The sequence below is a fragment of the Maylandia zebra genome, linkage group LG3 (assembly GCF_041146795.1).
Source record: "Maylandia zebra isolate NMK-2024a linkage group LG3, Mzebra_GT3a, whole genome shotgun sequence".
In the NCBI taxonomy this organism is placed as follows: Eukaryota; Metazoa; Chordata; class Actinopteri; order Cichliformes; family Cichlidae; genus Maylandia; species Maylandia zebra.
The window spans coordinates 25,014,871-25,035,197 of record NC_135169.1 but is presented as its reverse complement, the minus strand read 5'-3'; the positions used below and the strand labels follow the sequence as shown (position 1 = coordinate 25,035,197).

Here is a 20,327-nt window from a genome sequence, read left to right as displayed (position 1 = left end):
AAAACTCCAAAACAAATTTCCCTGGCAGGTTTAGTAAATCTAGTGTTAACGTGTACAGATGTGGTTTGTGGTGAATCTCTGTACCAGTTCCTCTAAAGTCCAGTTTGAACCTGCAGGATGGGCTTTAGAAAGTCAAGCTCACAACTAAGGAGAAGTTGTGGGTGTTTCAAATACATTTTTGGTGAGATTTTACTGGATGCCAGTCTAACATAAAGCTAACACACAGAGACGTGCAACCACACACTCTCACATCCCAGCCAGGTTGAAAAAGCAGAGCTTCTATGAAATGGAAATCCACTACAACTTCTATTTAACCCCACACAGAAAAGTCCCAGCTGACAAGGATGTTTGAACACAAGGTGATACCGACAAATAAACACCGTGGTGCACTGATGTTTCACTGGCAGCGTGTTCGTATTTATCACATAGACAAGATAAAAGCAAATAAAGTTTAAATGAATGGCCGCATCCATGAGGAAAGACAAACTGCACACATAGTACAGACTCGGTGGAGACAGAGGAGCTCATTCTTGGACCATGTGAGGCCTTTGCATGTTGATCCTTTCAGCAGCTACTGCATTCAGTTGTTGCCCGCTGTTGCTCACTAAAAATGAGGATCGGAGGTGTTTGATTTCGTAACCTCCCCCATCCCTGCTGCCGCTCCTCTGATCTTTTTACTTTCATTTTACCAACGAGGCAGCAGCTGCTCCACGGTCTCTCTCTTTTACCAAATAAAGTAGTTTTCTTATAAACACTGCTCCGAGAATAAGATGGTCACCGTGAATTTACAAATCTGCGATCCGAACAGGTGAGTCTCTTCTCTGTGATATCACAGCTGCTTATGAAGTTTGGTTTTTATATTCACCCATGTGTCGTTCAATTTTCGCTTTCTCAAACTTCAAGTTCAGTAAAAGTAGAGATAAATATTCACTTACTTTCTCCATTTGAAGTTTGATACTGTACAATTAATCACGTTAAAAGCACGTGTTTCTGGGGAATTCACCTGTTAGGACACGCCCCTCATGTATTTATAGCTCGTGTTCAGACTTATATTCAGCTGGTTTCGAGATGCTTTAATTATTTTCTGCATTACTGTCATATTAAAATGGGCGTAGGAGAGTTCAGTTACAGGATTTCTATCTCAACTCTAATAGTCGTCTTTCCGCTCCTTTTCGTCTTCAGGCTTGCTCAAGGTAAGCTTTAAAGTACATGTAAGGTATCCTTGCTTTGCAGCCAAATATTATTGCTACTCTCTCTCTATATATATGTGTGTGTGTGTGTGTGTGTGTGTGTGTGTGTGTGTGTGTGTGTGTTATGGAAGTGTTTTCGTATGTAGCGCTCTTAGAGACCTGTCAGACTTATGCGGCTGTACTGTTATCGTAGCCAATTAAATAAACATGACTGAGGCAATCCCTTTAATTTCTATGGAGACAAAAAAAAAGTAAACATGTCAGCATCTTTGATACTAATGACGTTAGATGCTGTGATGCCTGTGTGTAACGTTTCAGTTTACTTCTATTGATATTTGGTGGCAGTAGGCTGCTTGGATTTGATTGGTCAAATCTTACCCTCATAAAACAAATCACTGAAAAATATTTGGCTGAATTGAACTGATATAAAGCATTGTCCACAAATCTCTGTTGATTTTGTTTTTCATTAAAAATATTTGGTTGGTTTAATTCAATTCAATTTTATTTATATAGCGCCAAATCACAACAAAAGTCGCCTCAAGGCGCTTCATAGATACAGAGAAAAACCCAACAATCATATGACCCCGTATGAGCAAGCACTTTGGCGACAGTGGGAAGGAAAAACTCCCTTTTAACAGGAAGAAACCTCCGGCAGAACCAGGCTCAGGGAGGGGCGGGGCCATCTGCTGCGACCGGTTGGGGTGAGAGAAGGAAGACAGGATAAAAGACATGCTGTGGAAGAGAGACAGAGGTTAATAACAGATATGATTCAATGCAGAGAGGTCTGTTAATACATAGTGAGTGAGAAAGGTGACTGGAAAGGAAAAACTCAATGCATCATGGGAATCCCCCGGCAGCCTACGTCTATTGCAGCATAACTAAGGGAGGATTCAGGGTCACCTGGTCCAGCCTTAACTATATGCTTTAGCAAAAAGGAAAGTTTTAAGCCTAATCTTGAAAGTAGAGATAGTGTCTGTCTCCTGAATCTAAACTGGAAGCTGGTTCCACAGAAGAGGGGCCTGAAAACTGAAGGCTCTGCCTCCTATTCTACTTTTAAATACTCTAGGAACAGCAAGTAGGCCTGCTTTTTTTCTTTTGAATAACCCATAAATTATTCATCTATCACAATCACTCCCTTAAGAAATGAAAATTGATGAATGAAAAGTTTATTGGAAACATTTTTAAAATCTTAGACAGATTTATTTTCTTTTTTTTAATGAACTTACATACTTGCATGGTTAGAAGAAGAAATACTAAGACTGCATGTTTGACTCGAACCTTTTCATTAGCAGTTTGTTTAGCTGGGATAGGCTCAAAGAATTGGAATCTGTATTACTATAACTTGGGTACCACTGGCCTATTTAAATCTTAGGAACACATGTTTTCTATACCATATATAAGTATAACTGCATGAGATTTTGTACTTATACCAGAGGTGTGATTTGAACCCTCAAGGTCTTATGTCAGTTGCCTCTTGAGTCAGTAAAGTCTGTGAGGATTAAGTGATTAGGCCTTAGTGATTAGACTTTCGGTGGAGATGGGACTGGGCCAGTGTTTGGTTGGAATTTAGGAGCAACTGAGCAACATTGAGATTAAATAAATGCCAAGACAGATTGCACAAAGATGTGTGTGTGTGTGTGTGTGTGTGTGTGTGTGTGTGTGTGTGTGTGTGTGTGTGTGTGTGTGTGTGTGTGTGTGTGTGTGTGTGTGTGTGTGTTTAATGCATGATATGTTCACTTCACTAAGAAGAAAAGTGGACAGTTATAAGCCTGATGTTATCTAAAACATGAATCAGAAAGATGACTGTTGTAGGAGGGCGTTCTATCACTTGAAAAGCTCTTTCAAAAGCATCTGATTTGTCTGAGAAGTGCTATATAAACAAGGCCTAATTGGTTGCATGTTGATTTGATTTATATCAGATTTAAAATCTCCCTTTTTGTCCCTCAGGTCAGTTACACGTGGTTGGATCCCTTCAGCCTGTTGTAGCAGCTCCAGGTGATGATGTGATCCTGCCCTGTCAAGTGGAACCAGCATTTAACGTGGCGAGGTTGACGGTGGAGTGGTCAAAGCCGGACCTCCGTCCTGACCCCAACGACCGGCTCAGCCGAGTGGAATATGTTCATCTTTACAGAGACGCCCACGAGGTCCCCGACATGAAGATCCCATCGTACATCGGGAGGACGGCGTTGTTCATAGACAGCCTGAGAGATGGAAACATCTCACTAAGAATCACTAATGTGACACTAGAAGATGAAGGAAGATACAGATGTTTCATCCCGAAGTTAAAGAGTCAAACAAGGTTTTCAATTGTTCGTCTGATTGTTGGTGAGTCAGACTGATAAAATCATTTTTTTCTCAGTTTATTTTTTCTCAAAAGTATTAAAAACCTATAAGACCAATGACTTTAGTTATATCAGCTAATTTATGGATGATAAATACATATTTTTATTTAATTTATTTTGTTCTTTCAGACCCAAGTTTAACTGAAACTGTGACAACAAAGGCACAACTGGATCCTGAAAATTTCCATGTTCCTGATTTAAATGAAGAGATAGATAATAAAGGTGAGAACATGAGACCATCATACACCCAACACAGAATATGAAAAAGTCTTGAAATTAGCACTTTTTTGCTCTTGGGTCATGTGGAACCTACCATAAATGTTGCAAGTGCCTGAGACACTGAACCATTCATATTAATCCAACTTAGCTGAATACATGTGTGGTCTACGACACGAGTACATGTATTATGAATGTAAGGCAGTGGTTGCGAGTGTTCTGCGAGATAATGAGCAGACCTCTATGCATGCCAAATTTAATGCAGCTCTCGTCATTGTAACACTGTCACACAGCTAGATCTAAGCCTGTAACAAAAGCCTTTGCTTTCCACATTGTAGTACAGATGCAGGTCTTTTGCAAATCCATGCGCGAAATCTTTATCTCATCATTGTCAAATAATGCAGTTTATCTCCACCTTTGCTGACCTCACAAAAAATGTCCCAAAAAAGTCAACAACATGATCTGGTGGACTGAAAAAGAAAGTGATTTTATGATTCTACTACTATAAAGACAGTTTCAATATACCAATATAAGATAATTGTTATCTTATATTGGTACCCATAATATGGGTGGATGAGAATGTGAAGTCAGCACATAGCAGTGCTATGTGTTAGCTTATGACATCAGTGTTGTATCTAAAAGTGCAGCAGAGGCTGCCTTATGCTTTATTTCATGACTGTACTGAATTATAAAGACATCACAGGAACTAACTTATCGTCTACCAAAAATTAAACTTCATATAATTCCCTTAGGGATTAATAAAGTATTCTGATTCTGATGATTAGACATAAAAATTCTATCAATAAAATATTGAAATATAAAAATGTGTAACTTCGTGAGTTTGACAGTTACAGTTGGTCTCATCTCTGTTTGGTTTTTCCTGGCAGGTGGTTCGTCCGAGCGGTGCCGACTGATTCCAGTTGTGGTTCTCTGTGTGTTTATTCTTCTGTGCTTCGCAGTTGGAGGATGTTTGATCACAGAGTCACAAAAAGCAGAAGTATGTTAAAGTCTTAAATATTTGTTTTTATGCATTTACTTCATGTTTGAAATATTTGAAATATCACTGAACACAAAAGTGATTAAAAAAATCTTTCTCCAGCTCAAGAAACGTCCAATCTAATTGCTTTGTGCAAGGGCGCATTGGAACTGTTAACAGAGAAGAGTGCTGCCTACGTACCTGCGGATCTTTCATATGTGTTTGAAGATTCGAAGCATTAACTCTTCCAGCCTCTTCTGGACACAGTGGACGTGTCCCATAATCTGTTTGGACCCAAATGAACTTTAACTCCTGTAAATGCTGACCGTGCCTTCAGTGACTGGTCAGCTGATGTCAAGTAGTTTCGAGTACAGAAACAGGATCCATCATCTGAGCCAAAGTTGAACTCTGGCTTCAGAGTATACGGTTACTTTAAATCTGTTGAAGTGATGTGTTGCAGCACTTTGTGTTTTACATGTCGACACTAAAGCTGAATTTGTTTTTGTTACTTTTATGTCAAAGTTATTTTGCTCACAAGGAAAGATTTAGCTCTGTTCACATAACTTTGCACTACATATAACGTGACTTCAGTGTTTTGCATATATACACACTTGCAGGATATATGAAAAACTGAAGATTGGTGGGAACTGAGGGGAGTTTTGTGTTTGTGTTTTTTTAAAGAGTCAAATCCAGCAGTAATGTATTGAGACAGCCTGGAGCTGTAGGTGCTTTTTCATCTCTTAGTTTTCTTATAATGACACATTGTTTCTGTATCAGTTTTAGGATTTCAGTATTTGGATGTCATTTTAGAGGTATGTTTCCTTTATCAGGAAGAACTTTTCCATCCTCTGAACTCTAAAGTGCTTTTCAGTTACTTAACACTGACAATTAACGGGCTTTTGAGCCACGCAGCTATATTTATGGAGAAAAGAGCCAATATCATCAAAGTTAAATATTCATTGTTCTGTTTATTTGAGCTTCTTCATATTTAAATTCTTAAAAAATTGGTCTTTTTTTTTTAACGATTGTTCTGATTTTTGAAGTTTGAAACTCTTGTCACTCCTGCATTATCAAATGAATTTATGTGATATTTGAAACAGTGTTTATTCGGTTTCATGCAACAAAAAACAGCCACATAAAGTGCATTTCCAAGTGATTGCAGTGTGTTTGCGTCATATATTCAGTGATTAAAATCTGTTCTGGAGTTCAGCTGTTACATCACATGATAGGCATCTTATGTTGTGTTAGCATCAAGGAATCATGGATGAGTAATGTGGGTGAGAATGTGAAGTCAGCACATAGGTCATAGCACTGTGTTAGCTTATGGCACCAGTGTTTTATCTAAAAGTGAGCAGAGGCTGCTTTATGCTTTCTTCTATGACGGTACTGAATTATAAAGATATCACAGAAACGAATTTATCATCTACGAAGAATTATACCTTACATCATAATCTGTAGTAGATTTCATTTTCACTGAAACTGTAAACGTATCTGTTGGGTGAAATTTCACATCCACCGTGTTTCGTCATATCCCATCATATTGTTTTCATTTCCTTTCTGTGATTCTGTATAAACTTTATGTTTGCAGCCAATCCAGACATAAAAACTAACTGCTTCATCAGGTTCTAATGCTTTCTAATTTGGGCCAAAACTGAATAATTTATATGTGTATCTGGAGTTTAGGTGGATCTATTTCTCCAAACATAGGCCGGGGTGTTATTAAAAAGGTATATGTTTATGTATGTTTGATTTTACCCACTTACTTCACGGTTGAAAAATGTTAAACAGAAAAAACTGTGCACAAAAGTTTTGGGTTTTTTTAGATTTTTTTTTTTTTAGTTATGAAAGCCACTGGAATTCTTTAATTTTCTTGAAGGTTTGAGATGTGTCTCAAAACTGGATTGTAGGTAGCAAACAGTTAGTGTCTATGTTCAAGGATGGCCTTTCACAGTAGACATAGATGGCCTCTTTCACTCCTCTTTCAAACCATGTGTCTTCCCTGATCTTCTTTTCTGTGCATCTTTGATGATTTGATGAAAGCTCAGATTTCCACATGTTTTAAGAGTTTTCTTTACATGTGTGTGTTCCTTTTCTTTCTCATCTGGCTTAGAGGGAACATTTTTTGCCCAGTGCTGTAGGGTCCTGATTACTCCAAGTTTGTGTTCCAGAGGGTGGTGAGAGTCAAAGAGGAGGCACTGCTCTGTGTGTGGAGGCTTCTGGTAAACTTCAATGTTGAGGTTTCCATGCTGCTCAAGGTGCAAAGCACATTCCAGAAATAGCAAACTGTTATCCTTTGTATCTTCCCCGGGGAACTTTATATTTCTACCCACTGAGTTGATGTGAACAGTAAAGGCTTCTACTTCTTAGGTTTTGATTGTGACCCAGGTATTATCCACATACCTGTAACAGCAGCTTGGTGCTGTCCCTTTAAAAAGCCTTTACTGTCCACTTGCTCCATGTAAAGGTTGGCTACAATAGGTAACACGGGGCAGCCTGTGGCAAATCTATGGCCTCATTGTATTTACAATTAATGGTGGTAACATAGAGGTCTAACAGTGTGCATATCTGACTGGGGGTAAAGCTGGATCTTTTTTCTTGCTGTAGTAATTGCTGCTTGAAATCAGGCCAGTACAGAATAATATGGAGTTCAGATGAGAACTTAAAAGACTTACTCCAAATATAGGCTCAGGAGGGTTATTAATAGGCTGTATTGGAATAAATAATGCATTTAATTAGGATAAAGTAAACACCTCTTCTTTTTTTCTTTTTTTTTTAAATTCGACAATATTGCAGAAAAAATCGTCTTATGATCCCACAAACTGAGTTTGTTCAAGCAGATCAAATCAAACTCAGATTTTCAGGACAGAGCCATGGAGCATCCACAACTACTGAAGACCAAAGCCTGAGCATACCACTAACCACAACAAACAAGAGATCACACAATTTTGTTTTCATTTAAAATGCTTGTTAATTAATTTTTAGTTGAAATTTTTAGCTATATAACAATTTTAGCTATATAATTTAATTGTCACAACAAGTCCAGGGTTACACATATGCTCTGCATGATTCAGCTGGTTTGTGTTTATGACAAGTTGCAGAGTGCCCTCTAGTGGACCAGCGATGCAACATCAACACTTATATTTTAAGAGCGTTCCTTCTTTCTCTTCTTTACTCCATTATTATATTTTTCGTTTATTCGCCATTATTATTGTTGATTCCAGTGTAGATTCTGATTGCAGCCAGGCTCTAGTTATTAATACTAAATGGTTTCCTCCCACCAAACAACTCTGAGTATCATATTTACCCCATAAACCCAGAAATGATTAATTAACATTTACTATATTTCATGAAACCTATTCTTTTTCATGTGAGAAGGACAAAGTGAAAGTGAAAATAAAACTCCAATTTTCAACTTTTCTGCATATGTCAGGAAGGAAAAGGCTGAGGGAGGCATGAAGGATGTTACTCAGACTTGTTGCTGCCAGGAGATGAGGTAGAGGAGGCCCAGACATGACAGCTTTAAGGTGCCTGAGCAGGAACATAGTGATCGCACCCAACATCCATACTGGACGAGTAAGGCAGAGCTCTGAATTTTGTGGCATTGCAATGTGTAGGAAGGGAAATAAGAACACTTAGACACACACAAGTAGAGTACATAATCAGATCATTTCTATTCAAGTCACTTTTATTTATATAAAATCACAACAACAGTGGCTGTAATGGAGGAGGTCACTTTAAGAGGGATGGACTTGACCTCCTGACTATGACTTATTATTCCTTATTATTCCATTATGGGAACAGTCTAAATTTAATGTTTCTGATGTCTTCTGGCTGATTAATACATGTGTGTCCTACAGAGGACCCCATAGCTACAATTTTGCGCTTAAGTTGGGAGGGGTAATAAAACAGAAGTCAGTTCAGTACAATCAACTGCCATCCAGCAGTGAGTTTACACACTAACTTAAATCAGCATTTTGTAGGTAAATGTCTAAATGAGCTCGAGTGAATCAAAATGAACCAAAACTTATTGAGTTAAGGATAAAAAGGAAGACTAATACCATGAGACTGAAACCATAACTATAAAAAATGATCATAGTAACATAGTAATCACAAAGTAAACTTCTGTGGTAAACAAACCTGTAATGGTCTTTTTTTGTACAGCTATTTAAATCATTTATTGTAAAGCATTTAAATGAGTCTCCTGTGAATTCATATGAAATACAGAGGCGTGCTTCCTCTGGTATTCTGAAGTAAAACATCACAGGCTGATCAGTTTGTTGCTACATCTATTTATAAAATGCAAAACCAGATGCTCACACACAGACACATGATTGACTTTTCACACATTTGGCTCAATAATGGTGCACAGAGTTGGTGAGCTCACAGTGTCAGAGCGGCTTTGTAAACCTATTTGTGGAGGATGTATGTCACAGTTTCATCTTCGATACCACAAATTTCAAATGTTTACTGTCTTTACCAAGAAGTGTATCACAATGAAGTGAAGTTATGGAATATTTATTAAACTCTGAATTCAAATAGCGCAATGTTATTAGGAGAAAACTTCAATCCTGCATGAAGATCAATTGACACACTGTGGGAAGGTGATTTGTACAACACTTAAAGGAGAACGTCAATGTCTTTTTTTTCCAGATATTTATGTGATATCCCTTAATTTCTGGAGTTTACACACACAGACAGTACTAGAATTAAAAAAAAATACAAATTTGGCATCCATTCAGATGATGATGTAAACTCACAGATTGAGTTAAAGACTCATGGAACAGCTCTGCTGAGTTTTCTCTTCTGTGACTCCAAATACTATCATCATGTCTAAATGACAATCGAATATATACAATATATTATTCTGTAAGAGGGGAGTAGGAGAGCTGAAATAAAGTAAATGTTCATCACTCTATGGAGGATGTGCAGTTACATTTTAGCTGATGCTATTTTAAAATATGTGTAAATATAAAGAGTGTGTTAGTAAACCAGCTATCTTAGTCTTTGGCCAAATGAAGAAGTTCAGTGAGGTTAAACATCCTCTTTGCCTAATCTGTATGTGCTAAATTTATCCTACATTTCCTCTAATTGCTGGTTTGTGGTTGCTATATTTGGATGGGCTTGTAGAAAAAAATAAGTGAGTAGTTCAGCAGAAGCTGTAGATGTTGCAAAGGAATTTCCTGTTGTATTCTACAGTAGTCCATCTATTGCAGGGATGGCTGGTATGAGCAGGAAGTCGATGCACCGTAGGGACAGAGACACATACAGCGACACACTCAATGAACACTTAACAGTCCATTCTTTATTAAAGCTGTGGTTCTCAGCATCAGAAAGCTTTTGTACTCCCAGTGTTCTGCACAAACTACCACGCTGCATGTGACAGCGATAAAAAGGGAATAAATATCATACAGCATTTATATATTCCGTCATATTCCTTCTTATCAGTTAGGCGGGATGAAAGCATTGGAGGTAAGCTTTCACACACACACACTTTTTAAATTCAGTTTAACAGGATTTGTGAAATGTACAGTAATCGTACCCCTTTCAAAATAAAATTTTGTAGTGAAAGGAACTCACTAACTCCAATTTTCAACTTTAGTCCATACTTTAGGAAGGAAAGGGCTGACAGAGGCAGGATGGATGTTACTCAGGATTATGGGAGGTGACTCAGACTTATTGTCAGGAGATGAGGTAGAGGAGGCCCAGACATGACAGCTTTAAGGCACCTGAGCAGAAATAAAGTGATCGCACCCAACATCCACACTGGACGAGTAAGGCAGAGCTCTGAATTTTGTGACATTGCAATGTGTAGGAAGGGAAATAAGAACACTTAGACACACACAAGTAGATTACATAATCAGATAAAAGTTTGATTTCTTTGATTTATAGAAATAACATTTTCTAAAAGCAAATTAAACTGTACCTTTCATTTCTTCATCTGTTCAGTTTGAACCCTTCTGAAACAGGGTTACAATAGTTTTTAACATGAAACCTAAAAACTGCCCACAACCATCTCCCGATGACCTTCAACAGAAAATAGGCAAAGTGGTTTTTAAATATGTCAGACCACACAAACCAGAGTCAGGTGGTTGTCACTGATTGCAACTTTAAACTGAAAACAGATTATCTAAAACATATTTGCAGCATGACTCGGATCTGGATACACTGGGTCCCAGTGGTAGTAAACTCAACAAGTCGAGACATTATCTTTAGATTTGGCAGTCCATCAACAGGCCTGAATCAGCCAAACCGTGACACAGGAAAGCCTTTGTCGATGAGCTGATGAGTCCCTGCACACACTGCAGTTTGTGCCTGGGAACTCAAATCGCACAACTTCAGAGCCCCACCTTACACAGCACTTCTTGTAATTGACTTTGAATGTTGGCATTTTGTTCCAGCTCAGACTTCTCAGAAGCCAGTTTGTCCTATTCTAAGGTTTCACCTTTCTGTTCCTTCTCTCTGTTATTACATACACGATTACTGTTGGTGTCATGCCTCAGGTGTTAGTGACCCAACAATGGAGCTTTAGAAATAATGACCATGTGTTAAAAGTCCTCACCTCTGTCCATACGTCAGGAAGCAGAGGACTGGAAGAAAAGTGATTCTCATCGCTGTTAGGAGATCAGGTGGAGGAGGACTAGACAGTGATTGTTAAACACGGCATTTAAGTGTGTGTAATCCACCTCTGAGCACTATGATAGCTGCTATAGGCTCCACCACTCCACCCTCCCGAAACCTGAATTGGACAAGCAGACGAAAATGAAGAAAAAAAGACATGAGTATGTATGGAAACATGAAAGTATAATAATAATAATAATAATAATAATAATAATAATAATAATGTATTTTTTAAAAAGAAGCATAACCTGGAAGGGAAACATAAGCCACTCCCTCCTCCTCGTCTTTCTCTCTCCCTTGCACACCGTTGCACACACACGCACCGGTGCGTCAGCTTCAGGCGGACCATCACTACTGTTTTTCATAAAGTTTTCTCCCCTCGATAAAGAACCCGATGGTCGCGATCAGCTAATGAAGCTTCTGACTGAAAAGGTGAGCCGCTTCTGCTCTGATCTACTGTTTGATCATTAATGAGAACGAGCGCTTCCTGGATTCAAACCGCTCCTGTCTGAATGTATAACATCTTCTACGCATTGGCTAAAATATTACAGCACTCCAAACCTCTCTTTAAAAGTAAGATTAAAATTACTTTATTCTCACGGAACGGTTATGTTTAACCTGAAAACACGTCGACGCGTGACATAATGTTGGCAGGCAGCTGACTCATGGCCCAGAGCATGACTCAACCTTTGTCACGTGATTAGTTCCAACATGCCCACAGACCGGTCATTCATCAGCTGCTCTGCAGTCACATAGTCCTGTCGAAGATGGACACAGAAGAGTCAAGTGTCAGTGTTTCTACTATATTCACGTTCTTGTTGTTGCTTTCCCCCATCGTGTCTCTTGAAGGTAAGCTATAAAGCTATACATAGGATGGCTCGCACATGTAGTTGGGTTTGATGATCTAACTAAACGAGATTTATATTCTAATGTGAAGCGTTCCTGTATGTATGGATACAGTAATATATATACAACATTTAATTTAACAAAGCAATTTAAAACAATGATATATATCTATCGATCAATCGATAGATATATATCTATATATATATATATATATATATATATATATATATATATATTTATATATATTTATATATATTTATATATATATATATTTATATATATATATATATATATATATATATATATATATTTATATTTATTTATTTTTGCAAGGACAACACCAGTAAATGATTATTTGAAAATACTTGACTTTTTAAGCAGGATGTGTGTATTTATTTCTCCTCCTCAGGTGAGTTTGATGTGGTCGGATCACTTCAGCCTATCCTGGCTGCTCCAGGTGATGATGTCATCCTGCCGTGTCGCGTGGAGCCAAAGTTTAATGTGGCGAGGTTGACGGTGGAGTGGTCGAGGCCCGATCGTCGTCCTGACCCCAACGACCGTCTGAGTCGAGTGGAATATGTTCATCTTTACAGAGATGCCCGAGAGGTCCCCGACATGAAGATCCCATCATACGTCGGGAGGACGGCGTTGTTCACAGACGGCCTGAGAGAAGGAAACATCTCACTAAGAATCACTAATGTGACACAAGAAGATGAAGGAAGATACAGATGTTTCATCCCAAAGTTAAAGAGTCGAACAAAGTCTTCAATTGTTCATCTGATTGTTGGTGAGTCAGACTGAAAAGATTTTTGTTGTTTTGTTTCAAACTTGCCTTAAAGACTGGTGTGCTTGGGTTATTTTACCAACAACTTATTTTGGTGTTGCTCCTTAAAGACTTCTGGATATTATTTTATTGTAAATAATTAAATGCTCTTACAATCTTATATTCAGCTGAAACTATGACAACAGAGACACCACTGCATCCTGAAACTCTCCAAACTCCTGAGGACGAGTTTCACAGTAAAGGTGAGAACATGAGGAACAAATCAAGACAATTAAAAAGTCTTGAAATGGATCTAAATCACCTTTATGATGCAGTTTTCTCTCACTGATGGCAGCCTCTCTGTGTAGTCCTCAAAATGTTTAATGTGCGCTGCTTTATTTTGAAGTAGATGCAGGAAGCGTAGTGTAATATCCTGGGAGCAGCTCTGCAGATCTCTTTATTTATTTCTGTGAAGCAGTAAATGTATCAGTTATTCTCCTGTGGTTTTTGACAAAGTCATGTTTGCTGCCCTGAGAATTCTGGGACTTGTAGCACTAAAGTGACCATCAGGACTGATATCTCAGTAATTCTAACTTCATTTCACTGTCAGGTAACGTCTGTGCTTAATAGTTTAATAAATGTGACATGTCATGTCAAAACATGTCATGTTGTGTCTTACAGTAGATCTCATCTCTGTTTGGCAGGTGGTTTGTCCCGTCGGAGCCGACTGATCCCACTTGTGGTTTTCTGTGTTTTTATTCTGCTCTGTGTCGCAGTCGCAGGACACCGGTTCACAGAGTTGAAGCATTGAAAAACAGAAGTATGAGTAAGCCTTAAATCTTAAATATTTATGCATTTACCTCATGGCTGAAGGATGGAAATTAAGGAAAACTGTTTGTGTGTCTGTTCTTTGTTACTCCAGCTTGCGAGTGCAGCTTTGTAGGTGGACGCATTGGAAACATTAACAGAGGCGCAAGCATCACCCACTTTACTTGAACGTTAATTAAAAGCATTGATTTTTCCAGCCTCATTTGGACACAGCAGCTCTGCAGCAGGAGGATTTCACTATGTCCTGTAATTTTCTTGGAGTCAACAACAACCATCCTTTTTGCCAAATTCGACTTGTGGGATCAAACTTTAAAAGCGTGAGGACCTAAAATTTTGATGCCTTGCTCATGGGCACATTGGAAACATTAAGAGAGAGAGAGTGCCAACTTCTTACTTACTTTGAGATGTTTCTTATTTGTTTGAGGAGCCGAAGAACTTTTCCAGCCTCCTGTGGGCACAGTGGGCCTGCAGCAGGTGAATATCATGACGTACTGCAGTTTGTTTGGACCTGAATTCTACCTTTAATCCCTGTGATGGTGCCTGAGATTGTATGACTGGTCTGTTGACTTCCAAAGGGTTTAACCACAGGTTGTACTGCAGCACTAAGACTGAAATTGTTTTGTGAGACTTTGATCAAATCTTAATAACCTCACATATAAATTCTCTTGCATGTGAGGTTATTTACAAAGAAACACTTAAGTCTAATTGGATGTCCTTTCACGAGAACTAGATCTGAAGTGCTTTAACTGTTCTTGCATTTATACCTGCGTTAGTTTGAACTTTTTTTGTAGCTTGTGGGAACATGAAATGCTAGTTTAGATACTAAGAAAATGAAACCTGTTTAAGAGCCTCTTAGAGTCATCTTGTATTTTTGAGGAGATATGAGTGAATATTTGCACTTTGTTTTGTATTATGGGTGAAATCTTACTTTATTCTGCCCTTTAGAGAGCGGACTACAACAGTACTAGATCAGGTTGAACTCATGTAAACATGTTTGCTGTGATGTGATTGTAGGTATTTAATTTGTCTTTCGGGACAGCTTGGAGCTAAAGGTGCTTTCCATGTGTTTGTTTTGTTAAAGTTCCTAACTGTCACTCTGACATACTGATTGTTTTATCAAGCTCAACTTTCTGCTTCCTTCTTACGGAAGGAATATCTAATACATAGTTCTGTTGTTTTAGGCCTTATTCTATTTAAAAATGTCTCTTAAAGAAAAGCAGGTCTTCTCTTTGAAACACTGATTTTTTTTTTGATTTTTTTTTTGTGTCCCGTTTGGATCTATAGCCATCAGAATTGTAGTCTTAAGGCCAAGAAAGATGCCAAGCGGATTTATTTTACCAAGTGGATCATCATGGCCTTGCCATATTGGTCCATTTGATTGACCTTTATTATAATTATGAATTTATTTTATTTTCAGTTGCTACAAACGGGATAGGACAGGGAGAAAGAATGAAAGAAAGAGAGGGAGAGAAAGAAAACCAAAGGGGAGAAGAGACGGTGAGAAGGGGGGGGGAAGAAATAAAAAAAAACTAAAAAAAACAAAAAAAACACCTGGGTCACCTGTATGGAGAAAAAAAACAGAAGAGAAAGCAAACAACAAAGAGCAACATAGTAAAAAAAACAGCACCATCACAATAAACTAGCTAGCAGTAGATATCAATAGTTACTAAATAATAAACAATATTGTGCAGCACGCAAGATAGACAGCGCACAATGTGCTTTGAGGCAGCAGCCAAGAAAGCTGCAGTCCGCGTCTGTGAATACCCATGTGTACACCTGTGTGCATACCTGTGTGGATCAGCATGCTTGCATTCCAAAGGTTTCTCCATGTAACGATCTGCTAGGGAGTGTGGGGGGGCCACAGCCCCGTCCTCCAGGGTATGAAGCAGGTATGGAGGAGATCAAAACTCCAGACATCCAGAGGCCCCCAGAACACAAGAGACCATGGAAGACCAACAGAGGGGCAGCCGCGCCACTGTTCCAGAAAGAGCTGAGGAGAGTCCCAGATGAGGGCTCACTCAGCAGCCGCGGAGCAGAAGCCAGGGGGGGTTGCAGTGACGCGCCCGTGAGCTCCGCCGGCAGCCAGCTGCGCCTGAGTGACCGAGCCCCAGGCCGAGAGGCTGGGGGCACCCCACCTCCGAAGTGGCCCGAGCGAGCCCCAGGCTCCGATAAGCGGCCGCCAAGGAGTGAGCCGGTGTGTACCCGGACGCCCATCCCCGGACACAAAGAACCACCAACGCACCGATACCTGAGGGAGTCCGCCACTGGCAGGGGAAGTGGTGGTGGGTGGAGATAGGCCTCCAAACCTTGGAGGGCCTGAGATGTCCCCAGAGAGGTGGCGTCTGATACCCAACCTGACATATAGACACAGACATACAGGCACACACAGACACAAACATCCATTCCCACCCTCATGCTCTCATATGCACTTACTCCACACTCAACCAACGTGGAGACAGACATAAAGAGACGTTGTACACACGATCACACTCCCCAAGCGTACTCTACAAACCGGGTCTAGGTACCCTTGCCCCTGGAGGGGGGACTGCACCCAGACCCAGGTGGTGTTACCCCTTTCCCTGCGGTGGGGAGAAGCAGACCCCCCGACTCCGCAACAGCAGGGAGGCCCCACACTCCAGACCGCAGTCGGACGGCCAACTCCTCCTCCTAGCCCCCCCGCTCCAGCAGGCCGCAGAGAATGGGGGTGAGAGAAGACTCCAAACCTCCCTCCACCCGCTCATTGTAGTGTTGATGCATGTGTGTTCTAAGGTGCATTTAAAACCCAGGAGGGCATGGAGCTACCTGCCAGAGAGCAGCAGGTAAGCGCATGGTCCCTCCTGCTAGCCCTCAATGTCTACGTGTATTTAAAATTGAGAGGTGGGCAACGACGCCGGGGGTGAGGTGTACACCCTGATGGTAATTTGGACTCCGTGTATCGTGCCCACCCCCAAGATCCTATATGTATGTGTAATGAGAGTGTGAGTAATGTGAATGTCTAAGTTGTGGGATAAAATTGAGGCAGAGGCAGCCAGAAGGGGACGGGGGGGGGGGGGGCTCCTCTGCACCCAGGTGACATACCCCTACTCCAAGGTCCTGCATGTGTGGGTGGTTGTGGTGGAGCGGGAAGGGGGAGGCAGCTGGAGATGGGGAGGGAAGGAAGGGAGGGGCAGGTGACCCCTCCCTGGGGCCAGCTCCCCCGCTGACCCCAGTAGGCACTCCCATACTCCGCGACCCGCCAGGGAAAGGGGGCCCAGGCCCATCCAGACCGGGGCCCAGCGCAGCAGCGCACTGATTTTTATATTTTGAACCTTTTGTTATTTTGGACTTTCCAACTAATTAAACTTAAATTTGAGGCAAAGTGTTTCCAGACAATTGCTTCTCAGATAAAGTTCATTTGCAAATGATTTCAGTGTGTTTGCATCATTTATTCAGTGACTAACATCTGTGCTGGAGTTCAGCCTTGTGTTGTTGTGTTATCATCACAGGTCAGCAATGTTGTTCAATTCACAGAGGTCATCCACATGAAAACATGCCGACCTGAGCTGTTTGTTAGATTAGCTCAGCATGACAACAGTGCTTCATCCAACAGCAGTACAGCAGGGGCTGATTTACACATTCATTTATGTCTGTACTGAAGTAAAAAAACGTATTACAGATTTGTTTCACTAAAAGTGAAATCTCAGCTGTTATTGGAGGATGCTTTTACTGAAGGACAAGATTTACCTCCCAATGCTCTGTCACCTCACCTTATTGTTATTTTTTTATTTTTTTTATTATTTATATATTTTTTTTTTTTTAACTTAAAACCGTTTTCTAATTTTGTCTCCCCCCCCCCCCCCCCCCCCCCCCCAAAAAAAATAAAAAAATAAAAAATTACAATTAAAATAACGAGACACGTGAGCAGCCCACAGTCTGCCCCGGATTTTTTTTAAACAAAAGTTTCTAACACAACCCGCTGGAAAAACAAAATGCCTGTGGGCGCGTTGACGAGACTATATAGTCAGAGATGTAACACGGGTTTCACACAGGGTCACACACATTCACTCACATAGTCTCAAACAATACCAGAATACTTTGCCTTACATGTGTGACGTATTGATCCTCCTTCAGATTCCTCTCATTGATCTGACGTGCCTCACAAACACATTGTTCAAACCTGCTCTTACATTGTATGCACTAACATTACATGGTTGGCAAAATGTCCACTGCCACAAGCGAATTTTTCCAGCTTGGGAAACCTGTCCCTACATGTGCCGATATTGACTCCCGCAGTGACTGCTGTGCGCTGGAACAAAGGAGTGATTTTAAATATGAGTTTATTCATGAGTAGTTTGGTCTTGTCAGAGATCATGTACAAAAACTGTCATCTCAGAGAGATCTGAACAGGGACTCTAACCAGCAACGTGGAGATTACAAGTGAGCTGCATTAATCTCAAATCTTTGTCTCAACCAAGCTGTGAACTCTAAACTTTTAGCTGCTCACAAAGAAACGAGGCAGGCTGCATCACCATGTGTGAAGCACATCAATCTTTCATCTGGTCTCACGGTAAAAAAGGGAAAATCCTGTCAACAACTTACTAGCAACACTAATTACTGCACCCTTACTGTAAATCATGTTACAGTAAGGTTACTGAAATACTGTGAGCAACGACTTTCATTCAAACAGTTGTAAACTTTTCTTTTTGTTAATGATGCCCATGACTGAATTCAATCCACTACTGAAAGCCGATGAGATCTTTGAAAATCTTTACTCCACCTCTCTTTGATGAGGCTAATTATGACACACAGAAACAGATGGCATTCACTCCATCGGACCAGTGTCACTGAGTTTCAGTGCAGTTCTTGTGTAATTTAGCAAACCTAAACCTTTTGTTCCTGTCTCCCTTCCTTAAGAATGGCTTCTTGACAGCCACCCTTCCACTGAGACCATGTCTGATGAGGCTTCGGTGAACAGCAGCTGGATGAGCTGAAGGGCAGATGCATCTCTCAGGTTTCTCAGGTCTTTCAAAGAACTATAAAAGACTTCAGAAAACTCTTGCTCAACACCATACAAAATGTGAAGAAATGGGTTTTGATGACCCTGTATTTTATGTAGTACTGTACATATGGATACAGCTGGCTAACTAAGAACAGGTAATGGTGGTTGAGGGCGTCCGGTGTGTACCCGGACGCCCATCCCCGGACACAAAGAACCACCAACGCACCGATACCTGAGGGAGTCCGCCACTGGCAGGGGAAGTGGTGGTGGGTGGAGATAGGCCTCCAAACCTTGGAGGGCCTGAGATGTCCCCAGAGAGGTGGCGTCTGATACCCAACCTGACATATAGACACAGACATACAGGCACACACAGACACAAACATCCATTCCCACCCTCATGCTCTCATATGCACTTACTCCACACTCAACCAACATGGAGACAGACATAAAGAGACGTTGTACACACGATCACACTCCCCAAGCGTACTCTACAAACCGGGTCTAGGTACCCTTGCCCCTGGAGGGGGGACTGCACCCAGACCCAGGTGGTGTTACCCCTTTCCCTGCGGTGGGGAGAAGCAGACCCCCCGACTCCGCAACAGCAGGGAGGCCCCACACTCCAGACCGCAGTCGGACGGCCAACTCCTCCTCCTAGCCCCCCCGCTCCAGCAGGCCGCAGAGAATGGGGGTGAGAGAAGACTCCAAACCTCCCTCCACCCGCTCATTGTAGTGTTGATGCATGTGTGTTCTAAGGTGCATTTAAAACCCAGGAGGGCATGGAGCTACCTGCCAGAGAGCAGCAGGTAAGCGCATGGTCCCTCCTGCTAGCCCTCAATGTCTACGTGTATTTAAAATTGAGAGGTGGGCAACGACGCCGGGGGTGAGGTGTACACCCTGATGGTAATTTGGACTCCGTGTATCGTGCCCACCCCCAAGATCCTATATGTATGTGTAATGAGAGTGTGAGTAATGTGAATGTCTAAGTTGTGGGATAAAATTGAGGCAGAGGCAGCCAGAAGGGGACGGGGGGGGGGGGGGGCTCCTCTGCACCCAGGTGACATACCCCTACTCCAAGGTCCTGCATGTGTGGGTGGTTGTGGTGGAGCGGGAAGGGGGAGGCAGCTGGAGATGGGGAGGGAAGGAAGGGAGGGGCAGGTGACCCCTCCCTGGGGCCAGCTCCCCCGCTGACCCCAGTAGGCACTCCCATACTCCGCGACCCGCCAGGGAAAGGGGGCCCAGGCCCATCCAGACCGGGGCCCAGCGCAGCAGCGCACTGATTTTTATATTTTGAACCTTTTGTTATTTTGGACTTTCCAACTAATTAAACTTAAATTTGAGGCAAAGTGTTTCCAGACAATTGCTTCTCAGATAAAGTTCATTTGCAAATGATTTCAGTGTGTTTGCATCATTTATTCAGTGACTAACATCTGTGCTGGAGTTCAGCCTTGTGTTGTTGTGTTATCATCACAGGTCAGCAATGTTGTTCAATTCACAGAGGTCATCCACATGAAAACATGCCGACCTGAGCTGTTTGTTAGATTAGCTCAGCATGACAACAGTGCTTCATCCA

The 20,327-nt window shown here is 41.2% G+C and overlaps 2 protein-coding genes and 1 long non-coding RNA gene across 5 annotated transcripts; 2 read left to right on the top strand and 1 right to left on the bottom strand.

Annotated features, from left to right (window-relative positions):
- The first annotated feature begins 1,035 nt into the window (after positions 1-1,035).
- On the top strand, positions 1,036-6,023 carry LOC112433999 (myelin-oligodendrocyte glycoprotein-like). Its single transcript, XM_076881364.1, has 5 exons — positions 1,036-1,193; positions 3,138-3,515; positions 3,662-3,754; positions 4,636-4,745; positions 4,848-6,023. Exons 1-5 carry the CDS (start codon positions 1,106-1,108, stop codon positions 4,866-4,868), a joined length of 690 nt encoding a protein of 229 aa, XP_076737479.1. The 5' UTR covers positions 1,036-1,105; the 3' UTR covers positions 4,869-6,023.
- A 2,365-nt stretch (positions 6,024-8,388) lies between these two features.
- LOC143415995 (uncharacterized) lies at positions 8,389-11,641 on the bottom strand. Its single transcript, XR_013096420.1, has 2 exons — positions 11,591-11,641; positions 8,389-11,460 (listed from the first exon to the last, which is right to left on the bottom strand). It is a non-coding gene; the product is annotated as an uncharacterized LOC143415995 (long non-coding RNA).
- A 5-nt stretch (positions 11,642-11,646) lies between these two features.
- Positions 11,647-18,770, top strand: LOC101477742 (myelin-oligodendrocyte glycoprotein-like). Of its 3 annotated transcripts, XR_003023818.2 has the most exons (6): positions 11,781-12,191; positions 12,598-12,975; positions 13,140-13,214; positions 13,656-13,771; positions 13,874-14,253; positions 18,673-18,770. XR_003023818.2 is itself a non-coding variant. In XM_024801875.2 (5 exons), the coding sequence occupies exons 1-4, from the start codon at positions 12,110-12,112 to the stop codon at positions 13,760-13,762; spliced, it is 642 nt and encodes a 213-aa protein (XP_024657643.2). In that variant the 5' UTR covers positions 11,781-12,109; the 3' UTR covers positions 13,763-13,771; positions 13,874-15,024. The 3 variants fall into 3 exon arrangements, 1 of the variants encoding a protein (XP_024657643.2); XR_013096415.1 differs by lacking the exons at positions 11,781-12,191; positions 18,673-18,770 and adding an exon at positions 11,647-11,774 and having other exon boundaries at positions 13,874-15,024; XM_024801875.2 differs by lacking the exon at positions 18,673-18,770 and having other exon boundaries at positions 13,874-15,024.
- Positions 18,771-20,327: the final 1,557 nt, after the last annotated feature.

Bases quoted from the DNA above. Each gene is read 5' to 3' on its own strand.
- LOC112433999 (XM_076881364.1), top strand. From the start codon at position 1,106: ATGGGCGTAGGAGAGTTCAGTTACAGGATTTCTATCTCAACTCTAATA. The intron at 1,194-3,137 runs GTAAGCTTTAAA...TTTGTCCCTCAG, and splicing joins CGTCTTCAGGCTTGCTCAAG to GTCAGTTACACGTGGTTGGA. The intron at 3,516-3,661 runs GTGAGTCAGACT...TTGTTCTTTCAG, and splicing joins AATTGTTCGTCTGATTGTTG to ACCCAAGTTTAACTGAAACT.
- LOC101477742 (XM_024801875.2), top strand. From the start codon at position 12,110: ATGGACACAGAAGAGTCAAGTGTCAGTGTTTCTACTATATTCACGTTC. The intron at 12,192-12,597 runs GTAAGCTATAAA...TCTCCTCCTCAG, and splicing joins CCCCATCGTGTCTCTTGAAG to GTGAGTTTGATGTGGTCGGA. The intron at 12,976-13,139 runs GTGAGTCAGACT...TCTTATATTCAG, and splicing joins AATTGTTCATCTGATTGTTG to CTGAAACTATGACAACAGAG.